The sequence below is a fragment of the Phocoena phocoena genome, chromosome 13 (assembly GCF_963924675.1).
Source record: "Phocoena phocoena chromosome 13, mPhoPho1.1, whole genome shotgun sequence".
In the NCBI taxonomy this organism is placed as follows: domain Eukaryota; kingdom Metazoa; phylum Chordata; class Mammalia; order Artiodactyla; family Phocoenidae; genus Phocoena; species Phocoena phocoena.
Genome location: NC_089231.1, coordinates 75,457,019 through 75,480,459, shown reverse-complemented (window position 1 = coordinate 75,480,459; position 23,441 = coordinate 75,457,019). Strand labels below are relative to the sequence as shown.

Below are 23,441 nucleotides of genomic sequence, written 5' to 3'. Positions count from 1 at the left end.
GCCTCGGAGAGGTTCTTCACCTTTGGACGCCGTTCCGTGAGATTCAGAACTGGCTGGGGGAAAACTTTTCTCTGCCTCCTGTGTGCTTCACCTAAAGAAAGACCGGATTTCGGGACTTCCCTGGCGGTCCAGTGGGTTAAGACTCCTCGCTTCCACCGCAGGGGGCGCGGGTTCGATCCCTGGTAGAGCCAGGCCAGGCAGGTGAGGTGGGAGGACAGAGCAGGTGGGTGCATCTCCCGGGATCCCCTTCATCTTTCTTTTCTGTTTATTCCTTGCTTCCTCTGGGTTGCAGTTCACCTGATACTCTCCCTGTGGGAGTGCCCTTTGCTCCTTCTTTCTTATCTGCATCCAACTTTACAACTGTCTTCTCTCTTTTTTTAAAGATTTATTTTATTATTTATTTATGGCTGTGTCGGGTCTTAGTTGCGGCATGTGGGCTCTTTGTTGTGACACGCAGGCTCTCTCACTGAGGCGTGCAAGCTCCGTAGTTGTGGCGCGTGCGGGCGTAGTTGCCCTGTGGCATGTGGGGTCCCAGTTCCCTGACCAGGGATCGAACCTGCTTCCCCTGCACTTTTTTAGCTTTGACTTTGAGATGTGTAATAAAGATTCAAGTGGGCATTAGAAGTTTAAAAAGAATTAATAGTTTACTAGCTAGTCGTCTTCTAATTCTTCTTTTTTCTTGAATCGTTCTCATCTTGTCAACTGAAAAGCTAAGAGTTTTTCAGCTGGCCGGCATGGATTTCTTCAGAGCTTAGAACTGCTGTTGCGGAGGTCACAGAAACGTAGCAGATCTAGTTACGGCTCGTGAAGGATTTATGGTCTGGTTGGCAATAAGACAGACGAGTATATGACGTGCTACTTTTGTGGCTTTTATTGTAACCGTGGAAGGATTTAGAGGAGGAGAGAGTAAGGATGGGCAGGGGAGGTGGAAGCGCTTTCCCAAGGAGGTGAAAGATTGGGGCAGGAGATGGAGTCAGTCTGCTTGATTTGGGGAGGGAGCACATCAGGAAAGGCTTTAGAGAGATTAAGCTTTATTGTGCTCAGTGTTTAAAGAGCAGATGAACAGGAAGCAGGAAGTGGAAGCTGGAAGTGAAAGACCATCTCAAGGAAAGGAGCAGGGGAGCAGAGGTGTAGAAGAGTTGGAGTGGACGGGGGTGGGTGTGGTTGGCGCTTTGACTGGTGGGCGGGGAGGAGAGATTGGATCCAGATCTTGGGGGGTCTCTCTGCCTCCAGGGCCGTGCTGAGGAGTGGGACTTCATCTTGGGGGTGATGCAGAAGTCCCAGAGTACTTTAAGCAGGGGAGTGACACGGTCACATTTCAGGGGAGCGTCTGCAGATTCACTCAGGCTGCCCTGCAAAGAGTGGTTGGAAATGGGTGGCAAGACCAGGTGGCAGGGGGGTGGCTTAGGCACATGATGGGACTTGTTTTGTTCCGCCTGAACGGTATTTTAAGCAGGTATTATGCTTGTTCACAGCGTGAGGGCTCAGCACCTGCCGTCTCACACACCCCAGCTTCCCACGTTTGCTACCTGCCTGGTGCCTGCAGGCATTTGAGTTTGTAGCCCTGGCAGTAGATTCTGATAGGACGGTACAGTGGCAGGAGTTGAGAGCACAAAGGACAATGAAGGCTCAGCTGAGGGAGTAGATCAGCCTATGGGCAGGTGGAGTTTTTTTTTGGCTACATGGGGTCTTCGTTGCTGTGCACGGGCTTTCTCTAGTTGCTGTGCGCGGACTTCTTATTGTGGTGGCTTCTCTTGTTGTGGAGCACGGGCTCTAGGCATGCAGGCTTCAGTAGCTGCGGCACGCAGGCTTCAGTAGCTGCGGCACACAGGCTCAGTAGTTGTGGCTCGCGGGCTCTAGAGCACAGGCTCAGTACTTGAGGCGCATGGGCTTAGCTGCTCCGCGGCATGTGGGATCTTCCTGGACCAGGGATCGAACCCATGTCCCCTGCATTGGCAGGCGGATTCCCAACCACTGTGCCACCAGGGAAGTCCCAGGTGGAGTTTTAGGCACAGGTGGGAGTTGGGGATGCTGGGGACAGGACCGAATGCCTGGGCAGAGGGAAAGAGGGGGTACGAGCCTCCCCATGCAGGCCAAAGATGAGAGCTCTGGGGCAGATGGGGTCTGGGGCGTGTTTAAGAGCACACAATGAGTTTGAGTCTAGCTCTGCCATTTGCTGCCGTGGGACCTTGGGCGCTTGACATAATGTCTCTTAGCTTCGGTTTCCTCATCTGTAAAAGGAAACTAAAACCAATACTACCTTAGAGGGCTGTCCCAAGGTTGAACCAAGACAGCGTACCTCACACAGGCACATTGGCTGGCTTATAGCAGAAGGAGCATTGGGTGGATGTTAGCTGTTTTCATTAGGGGAGGGGTCAGAGCAGGTAGACCTATTTTATGGAGAGCCTGGAATGCTGACAGCATTTTCTTTATTATTTTTTTCTTAAAAAAAATTTTTTTTTTACATTTTTGGCCGTGCCACGCAGCTCGCGGGATCTTAGTTCCCCTACCAGGGCTCAAACCCGGGCCCATGACAGTGAAAGCGCCGAGTCCTAACTCCTGGACCACCAGGGAATTCCCCAGACAGTAGTTTAGAGTTGGTGGAATAACCAGAAAGTGACGTGATGAGAACATTTCTTCCAGCTGACTTCTTTCCAACTCCGGAGGCCGTCTCTATCCACCGTGATAGACCTTAGAGACCTGCCTTAGAGACCCTGGGGTGGGTCAGTCCTGAATAGGGATGGCATTTTGCTCTGGAGATTGGGAGGTGGGTGGAGAGGAAACTCCCAGCATGTCCTATAGTGGCAGGAGCCAGACTGGGCATCTTTTTTTTTTTTAATTAATTTACTTTGTTTTTTATTTATTTTTGGCTGTGTTGGGTCTTTGTTGCTGCGCATGGGCTTTCTCTAGTTGCAGCGAGTGGGCTTCTCGTTGTGGTGGCTTCTCTTGTTGGGAGCACGGGCTCTAGAGTGCAGGCTCAGTAGTTGTGGCACGACGGCTCAGTAGTTGTGGCTCGTGGGCTCTAGAGCGCAGGCTCAGTAGTTGTGGTGCACGGGCTTAGTTGCTCCGCAGCTTGTGGGATCTTCCCAGACCAGGGATCGAACTGGTGTCCGCTGCATTGGCAGACGGATTCTTAACGACTGCGCCACCAGGGAAGTCCCAGACTGGGCATCTTTCTCTCTTTCTTTCTGTCTCTTGAAGCTCAGTGCAGTTCTTGCCTCACCCTAGGCACTCAGGAAACATCTGGACAATATGGAACCCGTGAGTCCTTTCGTGAGTTCGCCTGGCTTGGGATACATGTGTAGGAGGGCATGTCTCAGATTAGTAATGTCAGGAGCTGTATCTGGCAAGGAGAAAGTAATTAGTGAAAGAAAAGCAGAGATTGGAATGAATATGCTCTGCTGCCAAGCTCTTAGGATCAGAAAGGACCTATTCTCCTGATTTAAAAAGGCATGGCTTCTAACTGTATCCAGCAGATAAGTTTCTGCTTTGTTCCAGTGCACTGACACAGCCCTCTAAACAGTCCATACTGCTAGAGAGTTGATCCGGAAGTTCTCAGTCTGCTCAGCCAGGAAGCGTAGATCTAACTCTCTCTATCCTCTTTCATGATAATTCCTGGATAGCTGGTATTTCCATTCAGTGGAGAAAAGGAGGGTTGAATTCTGTTCTCATAACCACCCTCCGTGGACTGAGGAATTGTCATTTTGGATTACAACTGGGGTGTTTGGATGACAAATTAAAAAAAAAAAAAAAAAAAAATATATATATATATATATATATATTTTTGCGGTACGCGGGCCTCTCACTGTTGTGGCCTCTCCCGTTGCGGAGCACAGGCTCCGGACGCGCAGGCTCAGCGGCCATGGCTCACGGGCCCAGCTGCTCCGCGGCATGTGGGATCTTCCCGGACCGGGACACGAACCCGTGTCCCCTGCAACGGCAGGCGGACTCTCAACCACTGTGCCACCAGGGAAGCCCTAAAAATATTCTTTTTTAGATCTCTTTCCCTGTGTATTTTAGCTATAGCACAAGCAAGCTCATGATACGGTAGCAGCATCCTTTTTTTTTTTTTTAAAGGCGTGATTTAGGGGCTTTGTTTTTCCCTGGAAGACTCAGTTATGTTTGGGGAGTCTCCCAGGTGAACATTTGGTGACTTCAGCCTGCATTTGGAACAACACTAGCAAATATCTCCCATGAGTGCTCTGTGGGCTCCACCCCTGCACCCTGGCCCAACAGTGAATCCAGGAGCTACAAATCAGAGCATCCTTTATGCTACCTTAAAGTAGAAGTCTTCCCCAGAGCCATTCTTGCTGTTCTCTCACTGGAGGCAGCAAGCACTGTTACAGCTGATTGCAGTTGGAAACACTGCGTACAGTAATGTTAACACAAGCGGTTGCTCCTACGAGCCCTTGTGAAGTAACAGTATTTATGCCCATTTTTCAGATGTGCAATTCGAGGGGTGGGGACAGGCAGACAGGGGAGCCATGGGCCTCGTTTGTCATCAGTGTTGGTGGGCTGCTGTGTGCCCAGCACCCCCCCGCGGAAGGCAGGTTTGTGGGTCCCTCTTGCTCTCGGATCACAGACCTGCCACCTCTGTTTTCAGGCCTTGCCCAGAGGGAACATTTCTCCATCCAAGCTCTAGTGGCTTTGAAACTTTCATTAACTTCAGAGTATAGATAAGGAAACCATAAACTCAGACCCATTCACTTGGTGAGGGTTAGGCCAAGTTCTTGGATCAAATGAAAATGAAGACCTTGAATGCTAAGTCCTCTGATCCACCTTCCCAACCTGGCCCCCATCCACGTGGCAGTGGCCCCAGCACTTTCCAGGCCATGAGAAATTCCACCTCAGTTATACCCCTGGCTGACGGGCCTTCATTCTTGCACTACCCCTCCCAGAAATTAGAACCAATAAGCAAAAGTCTTAAACGTAGGGCTGTTCATACCATCTCATTTATTTATTTATTTTTTGGCTGTGCCGCGCGGCGTGCGAGATCTTAGTTCCCTGACCAGGGATCGAACCCGTGCCCCCTGCATTGGGAGCATGGAGCCTTAACCGCTGGACTGCCAGGGGAGGTCCCCTATCATCTCGTTTATTTAACAGTCACATAATCTCACATTTTTTTCATTTGAATCACTTTCACTACCAAACCTTCCCGTGGGCTGCTGTCTCTTGCTTCTGATCTATCCCCACTCCATATTTCTTCAGCCGAAGATCTTGTCCTCTGTTTCCATGGAAGCTTCCCTAACCGCCCCTAACCGGTTGGGGTAGTGGCTGCACTTCTACACCTTCGCATCCTCTGAATACATGACGCAGAGGCCCACTTGCTCCCGCACCTCCATGTGACAGGTTTGATTCATGTCTCATGTACTGAATCAGGGTTTGCTTTGTGCCTGAGTAGGTGCTATTGTTTTGGGTCCTGATGTGCCTGTTTCTGGGAGCACAAATTTTTGCAAAGTCACGGACCGCATCTTCTCTGCACACACCCGGGGCACTTAATAACAGACTCCCATGAAGTAACATATCTGGGAGTGAGTCACTAGGTTCCCAAAACACCCAGGGTCCCAAGTGACTCTGTTTGTCACAGCTTAACCAGCCCCTGGAACCATCTGGGGTGACCAGGAGACTCATTCACGTGTGATCAGGTCAGAACTAGGCCGGGCGGGGCCTGGCCCCTGCTTGCCCTAGGAGCAGCCTACTTTGGGGATGTCTTTGGTCTCTGCTTTCGGAGTTCTCCGGGGTGCACACGTCTCATAATTGCCATGTCAGCCCCGGGGTGGTGTGGTCCCACCTTCCCTCACCTCTGAGCTCGCCCCTCCACCACCCTACCCCGCGTAGGCCACCTCTCCCTCTTGTTAATCTCTCTTTTTGTTAGACTGGGATTTTATTTATTTGTTTTTTCTTATTCTTTGAGCTCTTGCTGGAAGTCAGCTCGGGCAGTGTGACTGTGCTCAGCGCTGGCTAATGGCTTGGAGCCACTCCAGGCTGCCGGTTGCGTCGGCTTTCACTTGTGGGTGATCGTCGACGAGCGTGCTGCCTTTTCTCTGTGACACCCCAGGGTCCCCTCTCTTGCCAGCTCGGCTCTTCGCACTTGGCTGGCCTGCCTTTTTGTTGTGAATGGCAGTTTTTCCTGCGCACCCTGGAGCCTGTCTGGCCACCTCGATGGGGCTCAGACTTCCTCACTTGCAGAGCCTGCTCAGCCTTCAGGCCAGTTGAGCTGTTTGCTTTTGCTGCGTGTTTTGTGCTGTTCCCTTTTGGAGCTTGGACACTGTCCCAGGGTGGGCAGGGGCTCCCAAGTCTGGAGACGGGGATAGCTTGGGAGAATCCTCAGGTTGTTAGACGTGTGTGTGTGTTGGGCGAGTGATCGTACATGCTGCTGATGTAGTGTGTTCTGACATTTCTTCAGAGTCTCTTGGTCTGTAGCAAAGGATGGCATTGAATTTCTAGTGTCATCTCTCAGCAGCTGTGCGAACTTGAAGGAGGAGCTAAGCTTCAGTTTCTCCCTGAGTTTCACTTTCTTCAGCTGTACGACGGGGAGAAGAACATCTCCATTCAGGGTTGACATAAAGATTAAATGGGAAATTCCATATAACATCTCCCGGCACCACCTCAGTAAGTGGAAACTCTAACTAATAGTAAAGTATCAGGGTTTCATTTTCAACAAAGTAGCGATGACGCCCTTTCTAGAGCCTCTGAGTAGATAATCTAAGGACTCCGCGTTGAGGACTTGAGCTTGCCCTTCCTTTTATTAAATTCTTCCTCTTAAGGAATGTTAATTGGGTTTTGGATTTTCTTAGGGATCCCGTGGTGGCGAATGGGGGAACCATATGTTAATTTCCTTGACCGTCCAGGTGCACCGCAGAGACAATTCAACTGAAGTAGCCCCACCTCCTGCCCACTCTTTAGGATGGCTTTTTGGTTTCCATTGTATTTTTCTTTATTCACGATGCCTCTTTTGCGCTCTCTTCCCCACTCGACAGAAAGGGAACCGAGGAGGAGGAAGAGGAGGCCGAGCCCAGTGCCCGGCCACCGACTGCACAGGCTCTCAGGCCCTGCCGGCTCCCCTGGGAGCAGCACCCACCAGGACAGCCCGGGTCCTGGAGAAGTGGCGTGCCCAGGCCATCAAACTCTCTGCGGGTTGTAGACTTCCTCCTGCCATGTCACTCCGCCAAGGCGCCTGTGCCTCCCAGCCGTCTTACCCCTTGTTGCCGCTCTTCTGAGTATAGCCACCAGCTCACAGGAGTTCCAGATGCTGGGCTGTGGCCAGTGTTCACGGGAGCTGGGTCCAGTCAGCCCCCCAGGCGCTCCCAGGTAGGGGCTAGAGCAGACCTCTGATCAGTAGCCACGTGGAGAACGAGTCTCATGGCCAGACTTGTTCCCCTGAGCACCATTTATCCGCTGACCCGCTGCAGAGGCCCAGGGAGCGCCAGCGTGCAGTGAAAAATGCCTTTGTCTCCATTTGCTGTTGTGCTGCTTCCGTCCCCATCCCCGTGCGTTTCACAATTAGCATCTCCAGTGCTTCCAAGTGAATACAGGACAGATGTTCGCACAGGTGCTGCCGTCTTCACTGGGTAAACAGAGTGGAGTTGGCATGTTTTTCTGTGTGTGTGTGTGTGTGCAAAGTAGGCCTTGGAGATGGTTGTAGTGTTTACAAATGTTTTCTCAAAGCATCCGATGCACTTTTGCACGTGGTAGGTGCTCAATAAATACTTTGTGATGAGTTATTAGTGGGAATAAAAGCCTTTTGTCTCATAAAAAACCCAGGGGCCCGGGAGCAGGAACTACAATTCCAAGTCAAGCCTTGAAATTCACAGACTAAAGAAGATGGAAATAATTTCCAGCCTCACCGAGAAATTATCTGCCAGCATCTGGCAAACCCCTTCTTCTCTCTTTGCCTTGGCGGAGGGTGGTGGTGGGTTGTGTAGCAGTGGCAAGACATGGTTCTTCACGTGCAGGGTGGTCAGGACAATCAGTGGAGGTGACCCCAGCGGCTCCTGGCAAGTTAACTGCTCTGTAAACACGAGCGCACCATGGCTCCTCCGGGGAAAGGACCTTGCCCTTTTGCCTGTGCAGAATGTAGATGGGATTACGGTATAACTGAGAATGCCCTCCCGGCCTGCGTTTTTCCGATTGGCACACCTGGTCCAACTGCTCTGCTGGTAAAACCCAGCAGCTCAAGTCCAGTCTCCTTAACGTGGCTTACAGCCCACCCGCTGCTCCTGCCTCACAAAAGAGTCAGGCTGCTGGGCTCAAACCCCAGCCTGGCCCCTTTCTTGCTCTGTGACCTTGGGCAAATCACTTAGCCTCTCTGGGCCTTAGTTTCCCCTTCTGGAAACTGAAGATATTAATAGTCTCTAGTTCATGGGGCTTTTTGTACTTAAAAGAATTAACAAACGTAAAGCACTGAGTGTGAGCTGTTATTCTTGTTCTCATTCCCACACATCAGCCTTATCTCTGGCTTCAGAATTGCCGAACCCTCTGCAGTTTCCCAGACATCCCCTGCCATTTGCTTCTCTGTGCTTTATGCATGACCTTCCTGTTTCTGGAATGTACCCCTCACCCCATCCCCATCCCCCTTTTGAACACCTTTTCATCCCTCCTCCTTTCAAAGCCAGCACGGATATCGCCCCTGAATCCCTCTCTGCCTCTTTTCTCCAGCCCCCGAGGACGGTCGTTGTCATCACATCCTTTTCTAGGCTGTTGTAACTAACAAGTGCCTTTAACGCACCAGAATCACATCCCTTCTTCTGCCTCCTGATTGTGAACTCCGTGAGGGCAAAGTTCATGGTTTTACTTTTTCAAATCCAACACCTAACTCAATGCCTGGTATACAGTAGGTGCTGAGGAAATGTCTCCTCAAATGAAACCATATTTGTTTGCATCTAGAAGGTCAGCCTTTTAAAAACTTGCTCCTCCCCTTTTCTTCCCCAAATAACCGCATGATTTATTAAGACTAGAGACTTGCTCTCAAGGTCACATTTGCAACCTCAGGTGTGAGTTCCCAGCGTGGCCAGTTTGAGGGTGGGCCCCTGGGACAGCAGTTGCTACTCTAAATTACCAAGAGAGGCTTATTTTCCGGGCCCCTCCCAAGAGTCTGTTGTTTCTGATCTTCACCCCTCCCGACTTTGCGTACATCTCCTCTGTTTATAGCTGCTGCTCTCAACTTGCTACCCAGTTCAAGTCCCTTCCGTGGCTGGCCTTGTGTATCCGCACGGAATCCCTCTGGATTTGGCCACGTAGGTCCCTGTCAGCTGGCCAGAAACAGAGTTGTCCTCTGTTTCCATGGAGGCTTCCCTAACCGCCCCTAACCGGTTGGGGTAGTGGCTGCACTTCTGCACCTTCGCATCCTCTGAATACACTACGCAGAGGCCCACTTGCTCCCTAGCACCTGCACCGTGAGGGCAAAGTTCATGGTTTTACTTTTTCAACGCAGGGTGTTATCCAGGCCACTTCCAAACCCGGGCTCCTTCTAGAACAGTGCTTGACCCAGTACCGGCCTGGGTGAGCCTTTCATCTTTCCTTTCCTCCTCTGGCTTAAGCCTTTGGCAGGACAGGTTTTGGGCTTGAGGCCAGCGATTCAACTGGGAGGGCTGCACGCCAGCTCTCGCCTTTGTGGAGGTTAGTCTATTTGCCCGGAGTTCTGCCTGGGCAGAACGTGCGTTGATGACGCGGGTCTACCTCCCAGGCCATCGTGCAGTCAGTCGTCAGCAGAGAAGTCTCGAGCAGCAGGAAATGTGCGCTCTGCTTGCTTTCGGTGTAGTGTCTTTTGCCTGATTTTTATCTGGGGGCCTTTAAAGAGCCACAGCCGGCACAGAAGCAGGGCGGCGACGCCGTGCCTGGAAAACTCATCAGCGTCACTCTGGTTGGTTCTCCTCCCCTTCAAGCCTCTTCCCATGGAGTGGGGCTCTCAGCGACAACTGGCAAACGGTTGGGGGATTGCTCGTTGTTTCTGCTGGGCACTGGTGTCCGGAGGGCTCCAAGGGCTTTGTGGGTATTCGCATTTGTTTCTCAGATGCCCAGGTGCACAGTTGGCACCAGTCTCCCGGTTAGTGGATGAAGAAACTGAGGCTCTGGGGATCAAGATCGTGAACCAAGGACTGGGAGGGGCACAGCTGGGAGCGAACTTGGGTGTTCAGGGCTACGTTTTGTCTTGAAGAGGATGTGCGGGATGCGTGTATGTGTGAACGCATAAGGTTGTGTATGTGTAAGAGAATGAGAATGAAAAGGAGGGAGGATTGAATGGGGGCGTGGGGTCCTCAGTATAAACCTGCCCAAGAACAGTCACTGCCTTGCAGTCTTTCCCATCAGAACTACCTCCCACGAGGAGCTCATAGGCCTTTTATCCAAAGCAACCTCTTGCCAGGCCCCAAAGGAAGGCCGCAGTGATTTACCCAGCCCTAGTGGACCCTGCGCTCGCTGGATGAGGGGGCTGGGTCACAGAAGCCCTCCTCACCTGCCCGTTCTTTTCCTCTCCTCCCTGGCTCCACTTTATAGCCGGCATATGGAAACTGTTTCTGTTTACCCAGTGCCACCAGGATGCTGCTGCACGCGGAAATCTTGGATTCCCCACAGGGTCGTTTCAGAGGCTGCATGCAAAGCAGCCAGCTGTTTTGCAGGGAGCCTCTGGGCCCTGTTACATCAGCTTGGAGGAAAACGTTACCATCTGTGAAAACAGGTCATCCTGGTTTGTCTGCCTGTCCTCTGTGTGGGGAACTTCTCTCCTACTTGGAGGCAGTTCTTTTGTTGTTGTTATTGTTGTTTTGTATTCCAGTGCCTGTCAGTTCAGCAGTTTCTTTCTGTTCCTTCTCCTCTATGTTCACCTCCCTGGGCTGACTGCCAGGATGCAGGGAGGGCAGTTAAGGGGTTGGTGATGCGTAAATCTTTAGTGGCGAAGGTCGTTGGGCCTGAAAAGGCTGCAGGCTGGTTTCACAGGAGACTTCTCTGCCCAGGGCACCCGAAGTGCAGAACAAAGTATTTCTCTTTGGGGGTTGGGGTTGGGGGGACTTGCCCTAGAGGCTCCGAATGGGATCTTCCTGGTTGCCAAGAATGTTCCTGGTCAGCTTCCTCTGGCCCTTCTCCTGCGAGCGGAGAAGCTGGTTTGCTGTGGGAGCCAGAAGACTGCCGCTCCCACCCTCCTGCGCTGCTGTGTATCATTTTTTTCCTCCTTCTTCCCGCCCGTTTCTGGGCCAGCTGCCTCCCAGGAAAGACGGAAATGCAGAGGCGAGGGCCAGCCATCATGTTCCTGGACGAGGCGGCGGATGGCCAGCTCCCCGACAGCCCCGTCGTGAGGTCATCCCACCTCCTCCAGCTGGGCCCTTGCGGTATGCCTTGACCTTGCCTTTCCAGCTCGTCTGGAGACACCCACCCTGCTCTGGGCGAGCACGGTGCCAAAGTCAGAGGTCGAACGTGTTGATTCTTATGTGGTCTCTGACAACCACTGGTGTGAGAGCTGGTCCCTGATCACAGGAGGGGGCTGGACCTGGGGTGCTGTGTGAGAGCCCTCCAGACCGCCTTGTTGTCCAGACTCTCCCTGTGCAGGGGATGCCCCGAAAGTTGCATCATCAACTTTCACCTGGAGACCCGGGGGCCGCTGTTTCTCCCAGCAAGTGCAGATTTGGCCCAGGTTGGGTAGGATTAGGCCAGTGGCTTATTCTCTTTGATTTGTCTCACAGCTGTGCACCAGCAATTACATAGTGGCAGACAGTGGGCGTCAGACCACTGTCCACATTACTCTAGTGAGGGATGAGTGACCAGTGTTTGTGGTGGGGAAGCTCTAGAAGGGGAGCCAGGAGGCCCAGGTGCTAGAGCTGGCTCTCTGATGGATCAGCCCTGTTACACAGGCACACCTCCCCTCCCTGGCCCCAGTTTCCCATCTCTAAGAGACGGGCATTCAATTAAGTGGTCTCTGTGATCCATTTCAGACCTGACCATCATCCTTTCTAAGACCCCAGACCTGACACTCATCGTTTCTAAGATGAGCAGCAGAAAGTACTCAAGTCCATGCAGGGAAGCCCCGTAGCCCATAGAGCACGCTAAACCCTGCTCTGTGGTTTAGCGTGGGGATTCTCAGCACAGAACCTGCTGACCTTCTGAAGGTGTGAGACCCGGGCAAGTTCACAGATCTCTCTGGGCTTCCATTGCCTCATCTGTAAAATGGGCACAATAATGGTCGCTACCTCATAGGGTTATTGTGAGTATGAAATTTATAGAAATATATACATTTATATAAATACATAGATAAATATATGGTGCTGAGAATAGCCTGGCACACAGAATATGCCCTGTAAGTGTGTTTGTTATTTCAGCAAAAGCTGAGTTGATGAGGTTTGGGCTACATAGATTTGTGGGGCTGAGGTTCATTAGGGTAGGGGAGAGACGTGTGTGCTAAAAAAGACCCTGTCACCCTCTCGGTGCAGCGAGGCAGTGCTGGTGGAAGGCTTCTGGTAGCCAGCAGGATCCAAGCGGCTGGGCTCTGCACCAGATGTGGCATGGCCGGCCCCGTGGGTGGTTCATGAGTTGGGAGTCATTTTTAAAGCCATCTGCACCCCCTTGCCTGTCCCCCTCACCGTCTTTATGTATCTGTAAATTCATAGATGCTGTGAATTGCAAAGGCAGCTGGTCCAACTTGCCACTTGCTGGGGGAACCTCCTGCTGTTGAAGCCTCCTCTTGAGGCCCCGTGTTGATGGCGTATGTGCTGCCTTGGCAGACAGGTGGCCCCAGAGGGCAGGGACTATCCAGGTACCTCCAGTCCCCAGCCAGGGCCCCCAGCACCTAAGAGCTGCACTCCGCCCCTGGGGATGCCCATCAAAACAACGAGTAGAACAATGCCATTCACTGTTGATTTTAAAATATTTTTATTAAGAATACTTCCTTTAAAAAAATTATTTATTTATTTATTTATTTTTGGCTGTGCTGGGTCTTCTTTTCTGTGCGAGGGCTTTCTCTAGTTGTGGCGAGCGGGGGCCACTCTTCATCGCGGTGAGCGGGCCTCTCGCTATCGCGGCCCCTCTTGTTGCAGAGCACAGGCTCCAGACGTGCAGGCTTAGTAATTGTGGCTCGCGGGCCCAGTTGCTCCGCGGCACGTGGGATCTTCCCAGACCAGGGTTCGAACCCGTGTCCCCTGCATTGGCCGGCAGATTCTCAACCACTGCGCCACCAGGGAAGCCCAAGAATTATTTCTAACTTACAGATCACACGAGGAATAAAATGACAAATACGTATGTACCCAGCGCGACCAGAGCTTAGTGCTTACTTAATTTTAATAAATCAAACATGACAGAGTTAAAGCCCCCTTTGCCCAGTGCATTTGGGGGCAGCTCTTTTTTTAAGATTCTTCTTTCGATGTGGACCATTTTTAAAGTGTTTATTGCATTTGTTACAATATTGCCTCTGTTTTATGTTTTTGGTTTTTCTGGCCACGAGGCATGTGGGGTCTTAGCTCCCTGACCAGGGATTGAATCCGCACCCCCTGCATAGGAAGGTCTTAACCTTCCATAGGTCTTAACCACTGGACCGACCGCCAGGGAAGTCCCGGGGGCAGCTCTTGTAGTTAGAAAAGCCTTCCTGGGATCTGGTGGAAATGCCCGTCCTGTGACATCTCCTCCCAAGTCCTTGTTCTGCCCTTTGTAGCCTCACAACATGTCTCCTCACACCTGCCAGCCACCAGATGGGATCTGTGGCTAGAGAGCATACGTTTTGTCTCTGTGATGCTCGCTGTTGCATGGGGGCCCCGGCATCCTAGTGCTTGGCAGTAGCCAGCTGCCCTCTGAAGATCGAACTGTCCTTTAGGAGTTTGGGAAAGAACAGGAAATGGAGAGAGATGCAGCGGGAGCCAGATCCTAAAGACTCTTGCTGAGTCTGAAGTCTTTCCCGAGGCGAGCTATTGAAAGATTGTTGAGTAGCTGAGGGATACGATCAGATTTATGCTTTACCGACTTCATCCTGCAACAAGACCCCCGCGGTCAGGGAAAGGCCCAGGCAGCGAGAACCAGCCTGAAGGCTGTTGCTGACTTTTAGGTGAAAGGCAGGAGGCTCCAGTGAATGTGGGGAGTGGAGATGGATTAGAGAGAGGAGAGCCTCCCAGACCTGGCGACTTATAGGCCATGGTGGGGGGGTGGGGTGGGGGGAAGGTGATGTGAAAGATTTCCGGCCGTGAGGACCGTCCTCCCAAGGCAGCCGGAAGGCTGGTCTGTCTCCCTGTCCCAGGGGTCCTTGTGGATTTCAGAGACTGGATGGAATTTTTTGTGCATCCGGGGAGAAGACTGTCTCTCACCCAAACCAGGGCCCTTCAAGATACCAAGGGTTGGGCTTCCCTGGTGGCGCAGTGGTTGAGAGTCCGCCTGTCGATGCAGGGGACACGGGTTCGTGCCCCGGTCCGGGAAGATCCCACATGCCGCGGAGCGGCTGGGCCCGTGAGCCATGGCCGCTGAGCCTGCGCGTCCGGAGCCTGTGCTCCGCAACGGGAGAGGCCGCGACGGTGAGAGGCCCGCGTACCGCAAAAAAAAAAAAAAAATTATGCCGAGTGAAAGAAGCCAAACAAAAAAAAAGAGTACATACTGTGATGCTGTTTACATAAAATTTTAAGAGATGCAGGTTCGTCTGATCGTGACAGAAAGCAGATGAGCGGTTGCCTGAGGATGGATGGGTGGGGGGGAGGGCTTGAAAGGGTGACGGTTATATTACCTTGATCGTGTTTAGTAACGGTTTCACGAGTGTGTACGCATGTCAACACATATCAAATTGAATATTTAAGTATGTGCAGTTTGTTGTGTGTCGAATGTATCTCAGTAAAAGTATTTAAAACTCGGCAGAGAAGAGCTTTGCAGAGGGCAGACCTGACCGCCCTTGCTTAGCAGTTCAAAGCCAGAAGGAGCAGTTGTGACCCAACAGCCCTTTGAACACTGCCAGTTTCCTCTCCTTTCCTGTTTGGTTGTGAGCTTTACACATCTGCTCCCTGCCACTGTGCGTGACTCATTAGCCAAACATTTGATTCTTTACCGTCCCATAGGTGGGTCATTGGGAATGTGGGTTAGGGGAACCAAATTCTCATCCTAGATTCTCTTCTTCCCAATAAATTTACAAAGCGGAGAGTTCATTTCTCGGTGCCATCGCATATGTCAGTGGAGACACCTGAGTGTTACGACGAGCCCAACCCAAACAGGCTTAAGTGTAAAAGGATATTTGTGGGCTCAGACTTCAGAAACGCTACGAGGTAGATTTGGGGCACAGCTTGATCCCAGGGATGTAACTCGGGCAGGTTTTCCCCAGGTCGTGGCAGAGGCAACCGCCAACAGCAACAGGGAAAGAGCCCCTCCTTTCTAACTGGTCCAGGAGAAGTTCCAAGTTCAGCCCTCATTGGCCGGGCTTGGGTCAGCACCGCTGCCTGAACCAACGCCTGTCCTGGGGGGCTGAGGGGATCTCATTGCACTGGATCATCTGCCTGGGGGCCAGGGGTGGAGTTGGCCAGAGCCAAAGAATATGGACAGAGGGTAGAGAGGGGATGTCCTTCAAAAGCAGATGGGGCTGTGTTACTGCAAGGAAAGGGCATGGATGTCAGCAGGGAAAAGCCACAGAGGACACCGCACCAGTGAAAAACTCCAATTGGTTTTATTTTTTGACAAGGTAGTATACTAACACGCTTCCAAAAGTCAGAAGTAATCAAAAAGATCACTCCCTCTGAGTGACTTCTACACCACTGTTCCCTACATCCCTTGTAGGCAATCAATTTCATCGAGTTCTAATTTGTTCTTCCTGTTTCTTTTGTTAAGTAGATATCTCTGTTTCCTTGTTTTCTCCCTTTCTTACACAAAAGATAGCATACAGTATGTGCTTTTTTTGTACTTGCTTTTTTCACTTAACAAGAGAAGGAAAAACTTTTTAAAGTTGAGGTATGGTTGATGTACAATGTATGTTTCAAGGGTATAACATGGTGATACACAATTTTTAAAGGTTATGCTTCATTTATAGTTATTATAAAATATTCCTCCACTGCACAGCATACCCCGTAGCTTATTTATTTTATACATAGTAGTTTGTATCTCTTAATCCCTATCCCTAGCTTGCCCCTCCCCCCTTCCCTCTCCCTACTAGTAACCGCTAGTTTGTTCTCTATTTCTGAGTCTGCTTTTTTTGTTTATATTCAATAGTTTGTCTTATTTTTTAGATTCCACATGTAAGTGATATCATAAAGTATTTGTCTTTCTCTGTCTGACTTATTTCACTAAGCATAATACCCTTCGTGTCCATCCATGTAAGAAAAACACTTTTAACTAGGCATGCTAATTCTTGCTGTCATTAGTACACGGGATGGTGCGTTGACTTACAGTTAATAGGATACGCGTGTGAGCGTACGAGGTGACTGCCAACCTTTTCTCCTGGTGAATGGTGTTTTTATTCTCTTAAGCCTGGGTTGTAAGTGAATCTCCTCTTGCAATGCAGATGGAGGCAAATATGCCGTCCATGACTCCTGCACCCCCAATCTGAGCTCAGGGGGCGAGAATTCCCCCTCCAGCCTCACCGGACACAACTGGGAGATGAATTATCAAGAGGCAGCAATCTACCTCCAGGTGAGTATCTTCCGGTCAGGACCTGGCCATTCTTGGCCCCTGTTGGTGGAGTAGGATAGCCGGGGTTCTGTTGGGTGCCCAGCAACTCAATTCTGGCTCAGTGCTCCGTGCGTGAGCTTCTCATCTCCTAAGATCAGGCTGGGAGAGCCAACCCGATTGTGCCCACACGGAAGGGTGATGTGAACGGGCTTGTTCTCGGGACCCCCAGTTTGTGGCTCTGCCTGCCCCCAAGGTTCCCCAAGTCTGTCCACTTGGCCTCCCCTGCCCCGCTCCCTCTTCTCAGGCACATTGAGAGGCCGGTTCTTGGGAGGGAATTCTTTTATCTACTTAACACTGCTGACTTAGTGTGGGGAATCTAGAGATCTTTATTCCCTTCCTGTTTAACTTGCTGCTGCTCTCATGTTTGCTATTTCATGCTTGGTTTTTGTTTTTGTTTTTTTTAAAGAAAAAGAATACTTTTTATTAAAAGTCACGTATTCTCATTACAATAAGTTTCGGTACAAAGGCGATGTGAAAAAAAATTCACCTAACGCAGTCCCTGACAACATTATTTAAGAATAATACGTAGGTTTCATGGGTCTTCTAAAATAATTTTAAAGTCCTGTGGTAGCTACAGCTGTACAGTCTTTTTTTTTCCCCTAGCATGTGGCATAAGCTTTTTTCTCATGTTATATAACTCTTGTAAACAAATTTTAAAGTCTTTATAATTTTATCTGGTAAGTGCGTCCTAATTTACTTAACTATCCTGATAAGGTTGGATATCTTCTCTTTTTATATTTCCCTTATTATGTATTTCCCTTATTATGCATTTCCTTATTATAAATTATAATCCGAGGACAATCTGTGCCTACGGCTGTTTCTCTCTTTTTCTCTTTAATATCTAGGATTATTTTATTAGGAAGGACTCCAAGAAGTGGAATCAGTGGGTAGAAGGAATCAACCTTTTTTAATGCCCTTGTTATATAGTATCGAATACTCTCCAAAGGGGATATTGCCTATTAACTTCCAGTCTGACTGTCTATGGCATTTTCACCTTAATCTTGCCATTTTTGTCATTAGAAGATTTCAGCTTCAGCTGTGCATTGAATAAGGGTTTGGGTGAGGAAATGGAATTTTAAAATTCATTTGAATGATCATTTTCCCCTAATCTTTTTTTCTTTGAAGCAGCTCTCCCTTGTAAGTATTTGCTTTGCTATTTTTTAAAAAAGATTTAATGAAATTCAGATACTTATTTGATAGTTACTTGGGTGTCTGTGTGTTTCTCGCATTTTATGGCTGTACTCCTCAAGAAATGTATTTTGATTCAGGCAATAGAAATGTTTTAGGGAAATTTTAGCAAGCTTGGGCATGCCAGTTGATGTGGCAGGGCCCCCCTATGTACTGTCACCTTCTCCAAAGTTGAATAGGTGCTAGACAAGAGGGTGGGATGGGTCAGAATATGGAATTAGAATAGCTGCTTGGTAATTCCTTCTTTCCTTAAGCAGGTGAGAACATTAGTAATAAAAATGGCTATCATCAAAAAGTCTACAAATAATAAATGCTGCGGAGGGTGTGGAGAAAAGGGAACCCTCCTACACTGTTGGTGGGAATGTAAATTGATGCAGCCACTATGGAAAATAGTATGGAGGTTTCCAAAAAGAACTAAAAATTGAGCTACGATATGGTCCAGCAGTCCCACTCCTGGGTATATATCCAGAAAAGACAAAAACTCTAATTTGAAAAGATACATGCACCCTGACGTTCATAGCAGCATTATTTACAATAGCTAAGACATGGAAGCAACCCAAGTACCTGTCAGCAGACAGTTGGTTTAAGATGTGGTGTATATATACACTATAGAATGTCAGACATAAAAAAGAATGAAATGTTGCCATTTGCAGCGGCATGGATGGACCTAGAGAATATTATACTAAGTGAAGTAAGTCAGACAGAGAAAGACAAATATTATATGATATCACTTATATGTGGAATTTAAAAAATAATGCAAATGGAGCTTCCCTGGCAGTCTAGTGGTTAAGACTCCCTGCTTCCACTGCAGGGGCCACGGGTTCAACCCCTGGTTGGGGAACTAAGATCCCACATGCTGCGTGGTACGGCAAAAAACACAACCCTCCCCCCCCCAAAAAAAAACGCAAACAAGTTATATATAGTTTAACTGGGTACTTGCTGATCTTTCTCACAACCCTACCAAGCAGGTTAATCATCTCCCAGTTCATACACCTGAAACTCCCAGGGGCTCAATGAGTCCAAAGCCATCCAGCTAGTAAATTGCCAAGGTTGGACTTAAACCGTGTCCATCCAGCCTCCAAATGACGTTCTTTCTTCTCTATGTGGTTGCCTCACTTCTGTACCTGACCCCATGTATCCACTTGAAAATGGGCCATTTCTTTGTGGGAAAAGAGGTTACAGAACAGAAGGTATCATGTGAAGATTTTTATATATAAATTATATACAGTTTTATATATTGTGTTTCTGTATCTATGCACATATACCCATTCACATTTGGAAAGTTATTTATCTAAATATTAAAGGTGATTATTATTGTTTTTTAAAGGTGATTATTTTTGGCTGATGGAATTTTTACTACCTTATAGTTCTGTGTATGATTTGAATTATTTTACAAAAAATGCATCATTTTGTAAAATTAAAACTAAAAGCAAAAGTTGGATCCCCATGGACAGTAGTTCGTGGCTGTTTCTGGAGGATGGCTTTAGCTGGTGTCTGGTAGTCGTTTTCATGCTTGCAGGGGAGCTGCAGCATGGCCCCTGAAGCAGGTTGCTGGTGTGCTTGGGTAATTGGCCGCTCGCTGCTTTGAGGCTATCTGGTGCCTGCAGTTTCCTCTCTTCCCAAATTTTACCTGTTAACTCACTCACCCTCAGGAGCTGTGTGCTCGGCGCTCCTGTTGCCTCCAAGACAGTCCTAGTTTTCTGTGTGGACTTCTGCCCCAGGGAGCAGAAAGCAAAGACCTGGAAGTCACATGCAACTGGCCTGCCTTCTTATTTTTCCTAATCATGAATTTCCTAGTTCGTGATCAGCAGCTAGAAAACAAGGCCAGTGTTCTCCTTAGGGTCTGGGTCAGAATCCAGTGACTCGGGTCGTATTTCACTCCGTCCTCGCTAGGGGAGGCCTCATCCTCCATCTCGTCTGTGGCAGTTTCAAGTCCTAGCGGTCAGATCCGAGTCCCCCGTGTTAGTGGTTTCCTCTAGCCAGACCTTCATCCCTGGCTACTTGTTGGAAGAAATTACCCAAGAATTGCATTTTTTTTAGAAATCCAAACCAGAAGCTTCCCAGGCCATGTGTGTCCCCTGTGGCCATGGCCGTGCTGGTGAAAACCACAGCCTGGCACAGATCACAGGACTGGCAGCAAGACTTGTCCAGCCTGCCCTCCGTGTGACCGCCAGGATGTTCGTTCCCTGCCCTGTTGAGTCTGTGGTTTGTCTTTATTTTTTGATAACGAGGATAGGGGTGTAGCTGGCTTCAGGGAAGTGACTCACTTGAAGTTCCCCCTGCAAACCACAGCCGAGGTCAGAGCTCCCCGCCTCCCAGCTACTGGGCAGTCCTTGGGCTGGGCAGGGGCCTGGAGAATGATCTCTTGCAGGAGTGCTTCATCCTACCAAACACCTATTAAATGCCTACTGTGTGCACCAGGCACCGTGCCAGCTGAGGACCTGACAATACCTCTTGCCTTCCCAATTCTCTGAAACAGGCTTGGCGAGCTGAAGCCACCTCGGGCTAGTACGGGAGCCCACCAGCCAGAGCTGTTTCCACGGCACCGTGTGCCACCTCTGGGCCCAGAGACACTTCTTCCCATTGGCCTGGCTTGGCAACCTCTGCAGGAATCACCGAGCGTGTGTTAGTTTCACCTTCCCCAGAATAAGGGTTTATGAGGACGGTTGAGTGTGGCCTCATCTCAGAAGAGTCGGAATAGTTGAAGGTCGGACTGCATTCCAGGACAGCCGGAATGCTTTCAGAAGGGCTCTGGGCATCCCTTCTGGCTCTGCCCCTTTCCTCCTCTAGGGATTGGAGCCAAGGGGAAGAGCCTCTGTTCTGAGTGTTTGTGCTGGGAGTGAATGAGACAGATTCTCCCGACTCAGCACCATTGACATTTGGGACCGGATAATTCTTTGTTGTGAGGGGCTGTCCTGTGCATTTTCGGAGGTTTAGCAGCATCCCTGGAGTTTACCCTCTAGATGCCAGCAGCACCCCCCAGGTGGGACAACCAAACATGCTTCCAGGCCGGGGCGGAGTCAGGGGAGGGCAGGTGGTCAACACTGCCCCCAGCTGAGAAGCACTGAGGCAAGGGGATGCTTGTAAAGTATGAGCCAATAAGTACTCTCTCTGTGTCGGCTGCTGGGTGGGGTACGGGGGTGATGAAGCTGAGGGACCTCCCTTACTTATCCCTTATCCCCGTGCCCACCAACCCTGGGGAGGCAGTGAAGATCCCCTACCTGCCCCAGAAGGCCGATCCTAACCGGGAGGGTTATCTGCTTGTATTCCCAAGTGGACCGTTCCCGGTCTGCTCCGTCGATTGCTTTCTACATCAGCGGGAGGCCAAGGATAGAGCAGGGCCGCTGGAATCAGGCTGTCTGGCTCTATGAGCTCAGGTGCTACTGAAGTTCTCTTTGTGCCTGGATTTCCTTGTCAGGAGTGAGAGGAGTGTGGAGGGCTCAGCGGGGCCGGGGCAGGGTGGGGAGGGTGGTGCTGACCATGGTGCCGGGCCTGGAGGGCACTCGCTGGGGGTCAGCTGCTGTCTCATTACTGTTGGGGTGAGGGCATCAAGTGGTTAGGAAATTAGGTGGAAATGGAGTAAATTAAGAAGTGGGATGGGGAAAGCTGAGTAAAGAAGGAGCGTGATAAAGGTACCCTCACACCTTCCGCTCAGTGTTACTATAACTTAAAATAATAATAACAGGTAACCCCTGGCGGGGAGCTTCCTGTGTGCCAGATGCCGTCCGTCCTAAGTGTCTTGCAGGAACCCGGGGAGTGAGTACGAGTGTTGATGGTTGTAAAGGTGAAGGAACATTCTCAGTGTTACCCAGGGAGGAGGGGGGAGCCAGGACTCAGCTGTTCGTAGTTTACCCCAGACCCCACCCCCCGACCTCAAGCACTTAACATCCTGCAGACACACCTGAGAGTGAACATTTGCCCTCAGAGGGGACCAGATGTGCCCGCTTCTCTTCGATCTCTTGGATTTTTTATTCTTTGATTCCTCTGAGTAGTTTTGGGAAGAAGCAAGTCTTTGGAGTCCCATCAGCGGGCCAGGGTGAGACTTGACTGGTGTGCGGTTCTACGAAGATCACACTTTTGCTTCTCCATCATCTCCCGACTCTGGCCTGAATCTCCTCCCACCGGCCAAGGGCCCTCCCCCCTCCCCGCCCACCACGCATCCTGGCCGCCCTGTCGTCTCCAGGCGGCGTGACGTGACGTGACGCTTGCTCTTTCAGGAAGGTGAGAATAACGACAAGTTCTTCACCCACCCCAAGAATGCCAAAGCGCTGGCGGCCTACCTCTTTGCTCACAACCACCTCTTCTACCTGATGGAGCTGTCCGCAGCCCTGCTGCTGCTGCTGCTGTCCCTGTGCGAGGCTCCGGCCGTGCCTGCGCTCCGGCTGGGCATTTACGTGAGTGTCCGGATGGCTGGGAGCCACGGCTCTCTGGGGGCAGAGTAACTCAAGACTGAGAGGGAACATTCTGGAAGGGCAGACGTCTTGCCCGGGGTCCCCGCCCGACTGAATGCACCTCCCCCATCTCCCTGGGATTCTGCTCCTTTGCAAATTCCAGGGAGGGGCGCCTTCGGATTGCCTCAGAACCCGTAGCCCGCTTTGGCCCCCAGGTGGTCAGCATACCTGATTAGCAGTCCCACCCGCTGTCTCCAACCTCAGATGAAAAGGCGGGCAGGTGTGTTCGCTGCTGGGGGAGGGCAGGCGCTGGGGAAGCCACGTCTCCTTCACACCCTTTGGCTGCAGGTCCACGCGACCCTGGAGCTGTTTGCCCTGATGGTGGTCGTGTTTGAACTCTGCATGAAGTTGCGGTGGCTGGGCCTTCACACTTTCATCCGGCACAGACGGACCATGGTCAAGGTGCTGTGCCCACCTCCCTACAGCATTTCCTCCCCTGTCAACTTCAAGCCTGTATCTTCAGTTCAATTCCAAGTCCCCCGTGGGCCTGGTCCTGCGCTCAGAAGTGTAACCTTGGGTCCCCGTCCTCGCCATGCTTCCCGCCTTGCTCCAGGTGTCACAGTGATGCTAACAGTAGCGAATGTGGTTCGGCGTTTAGCGCGTGCCGAGCCCTGGCACGATGACATTTGCGGGAGGTGTAGTGCTCTTCCTATTGTACGTACAGCCAGTTGGAAGAGAATGGGATCTAAATCCCGGTGAGTTGGGATTCAAAGCCAGCTCTGTGTGGCCTCCACGCCCACACCGATCAGGACCATATTATATGCTTTCTCTCTCTGCGGCAGAGAGAGGCATGAGTCGGGATGTGTCAGAGTGGCGTTTGGCAGTGTAAAAAGCCCACATGCTTGTACAGAATGTGCCCAAGGAATTGGAGGTCAGGGTGTGCTGCAGACCTCAGGGGCCCTCACGGTGCAAGCGGGGAGAGCTGGAAGCAGAGGGTGGCTGGATGTGGCCTGCGGAATAGCAGTTTTGCTCAGCGGGTATCATCTGATGAGCTGCTGGGAGCATCGCCCTGGAGCTCATTCTCCTGGGACTGCACATCTATGCCAGCAGCCAGAGGGCTTCTCCCTGGGGCCCGCTTCATGTTGGGGGAGGTGAGAAAGGGCGAGGGAAAGGTCTCTCTGGACTCCGGGCCGGGCCGGGCAGTATCCAACCAGCCCTCTGTTCAGGGTGTACAGCGGGGGCTGGGTCAGAGGAGCT

The 23,441-nt window shown here is 50.7% G+C and overlaps 1 protein-coding gene across 1 annotated transcript in view; it reads left to right on the top strand.

Annotated features, from left to right (window-relative positions):
• TPCN1 (two pore segment channel 1) overlaps positions 1 to 23,441 on the top strand; it is a 58,969-nt gene that overhangs the window by 11,615 nt on the left and 23,913 nt on the right. The window contains exons 3-5 of the mRNA XM_065889670.1: positions 16,439 to 16,566; positions 22,011 to 22,187; positions 22,533 to 22,646. Coding sequence (XP_065745742.1) covers positions 16,439 to 16,566; positions 22,011 to 22,187; positions 22,533 to 22,646 — 419 coding nt within the window. The remainder of the gene's footprint in view (positions 1 to 16,438; positions 16,567 to 22,010; positions 22,188 to 22,532; positions 22,647 to 23,441) is intronic.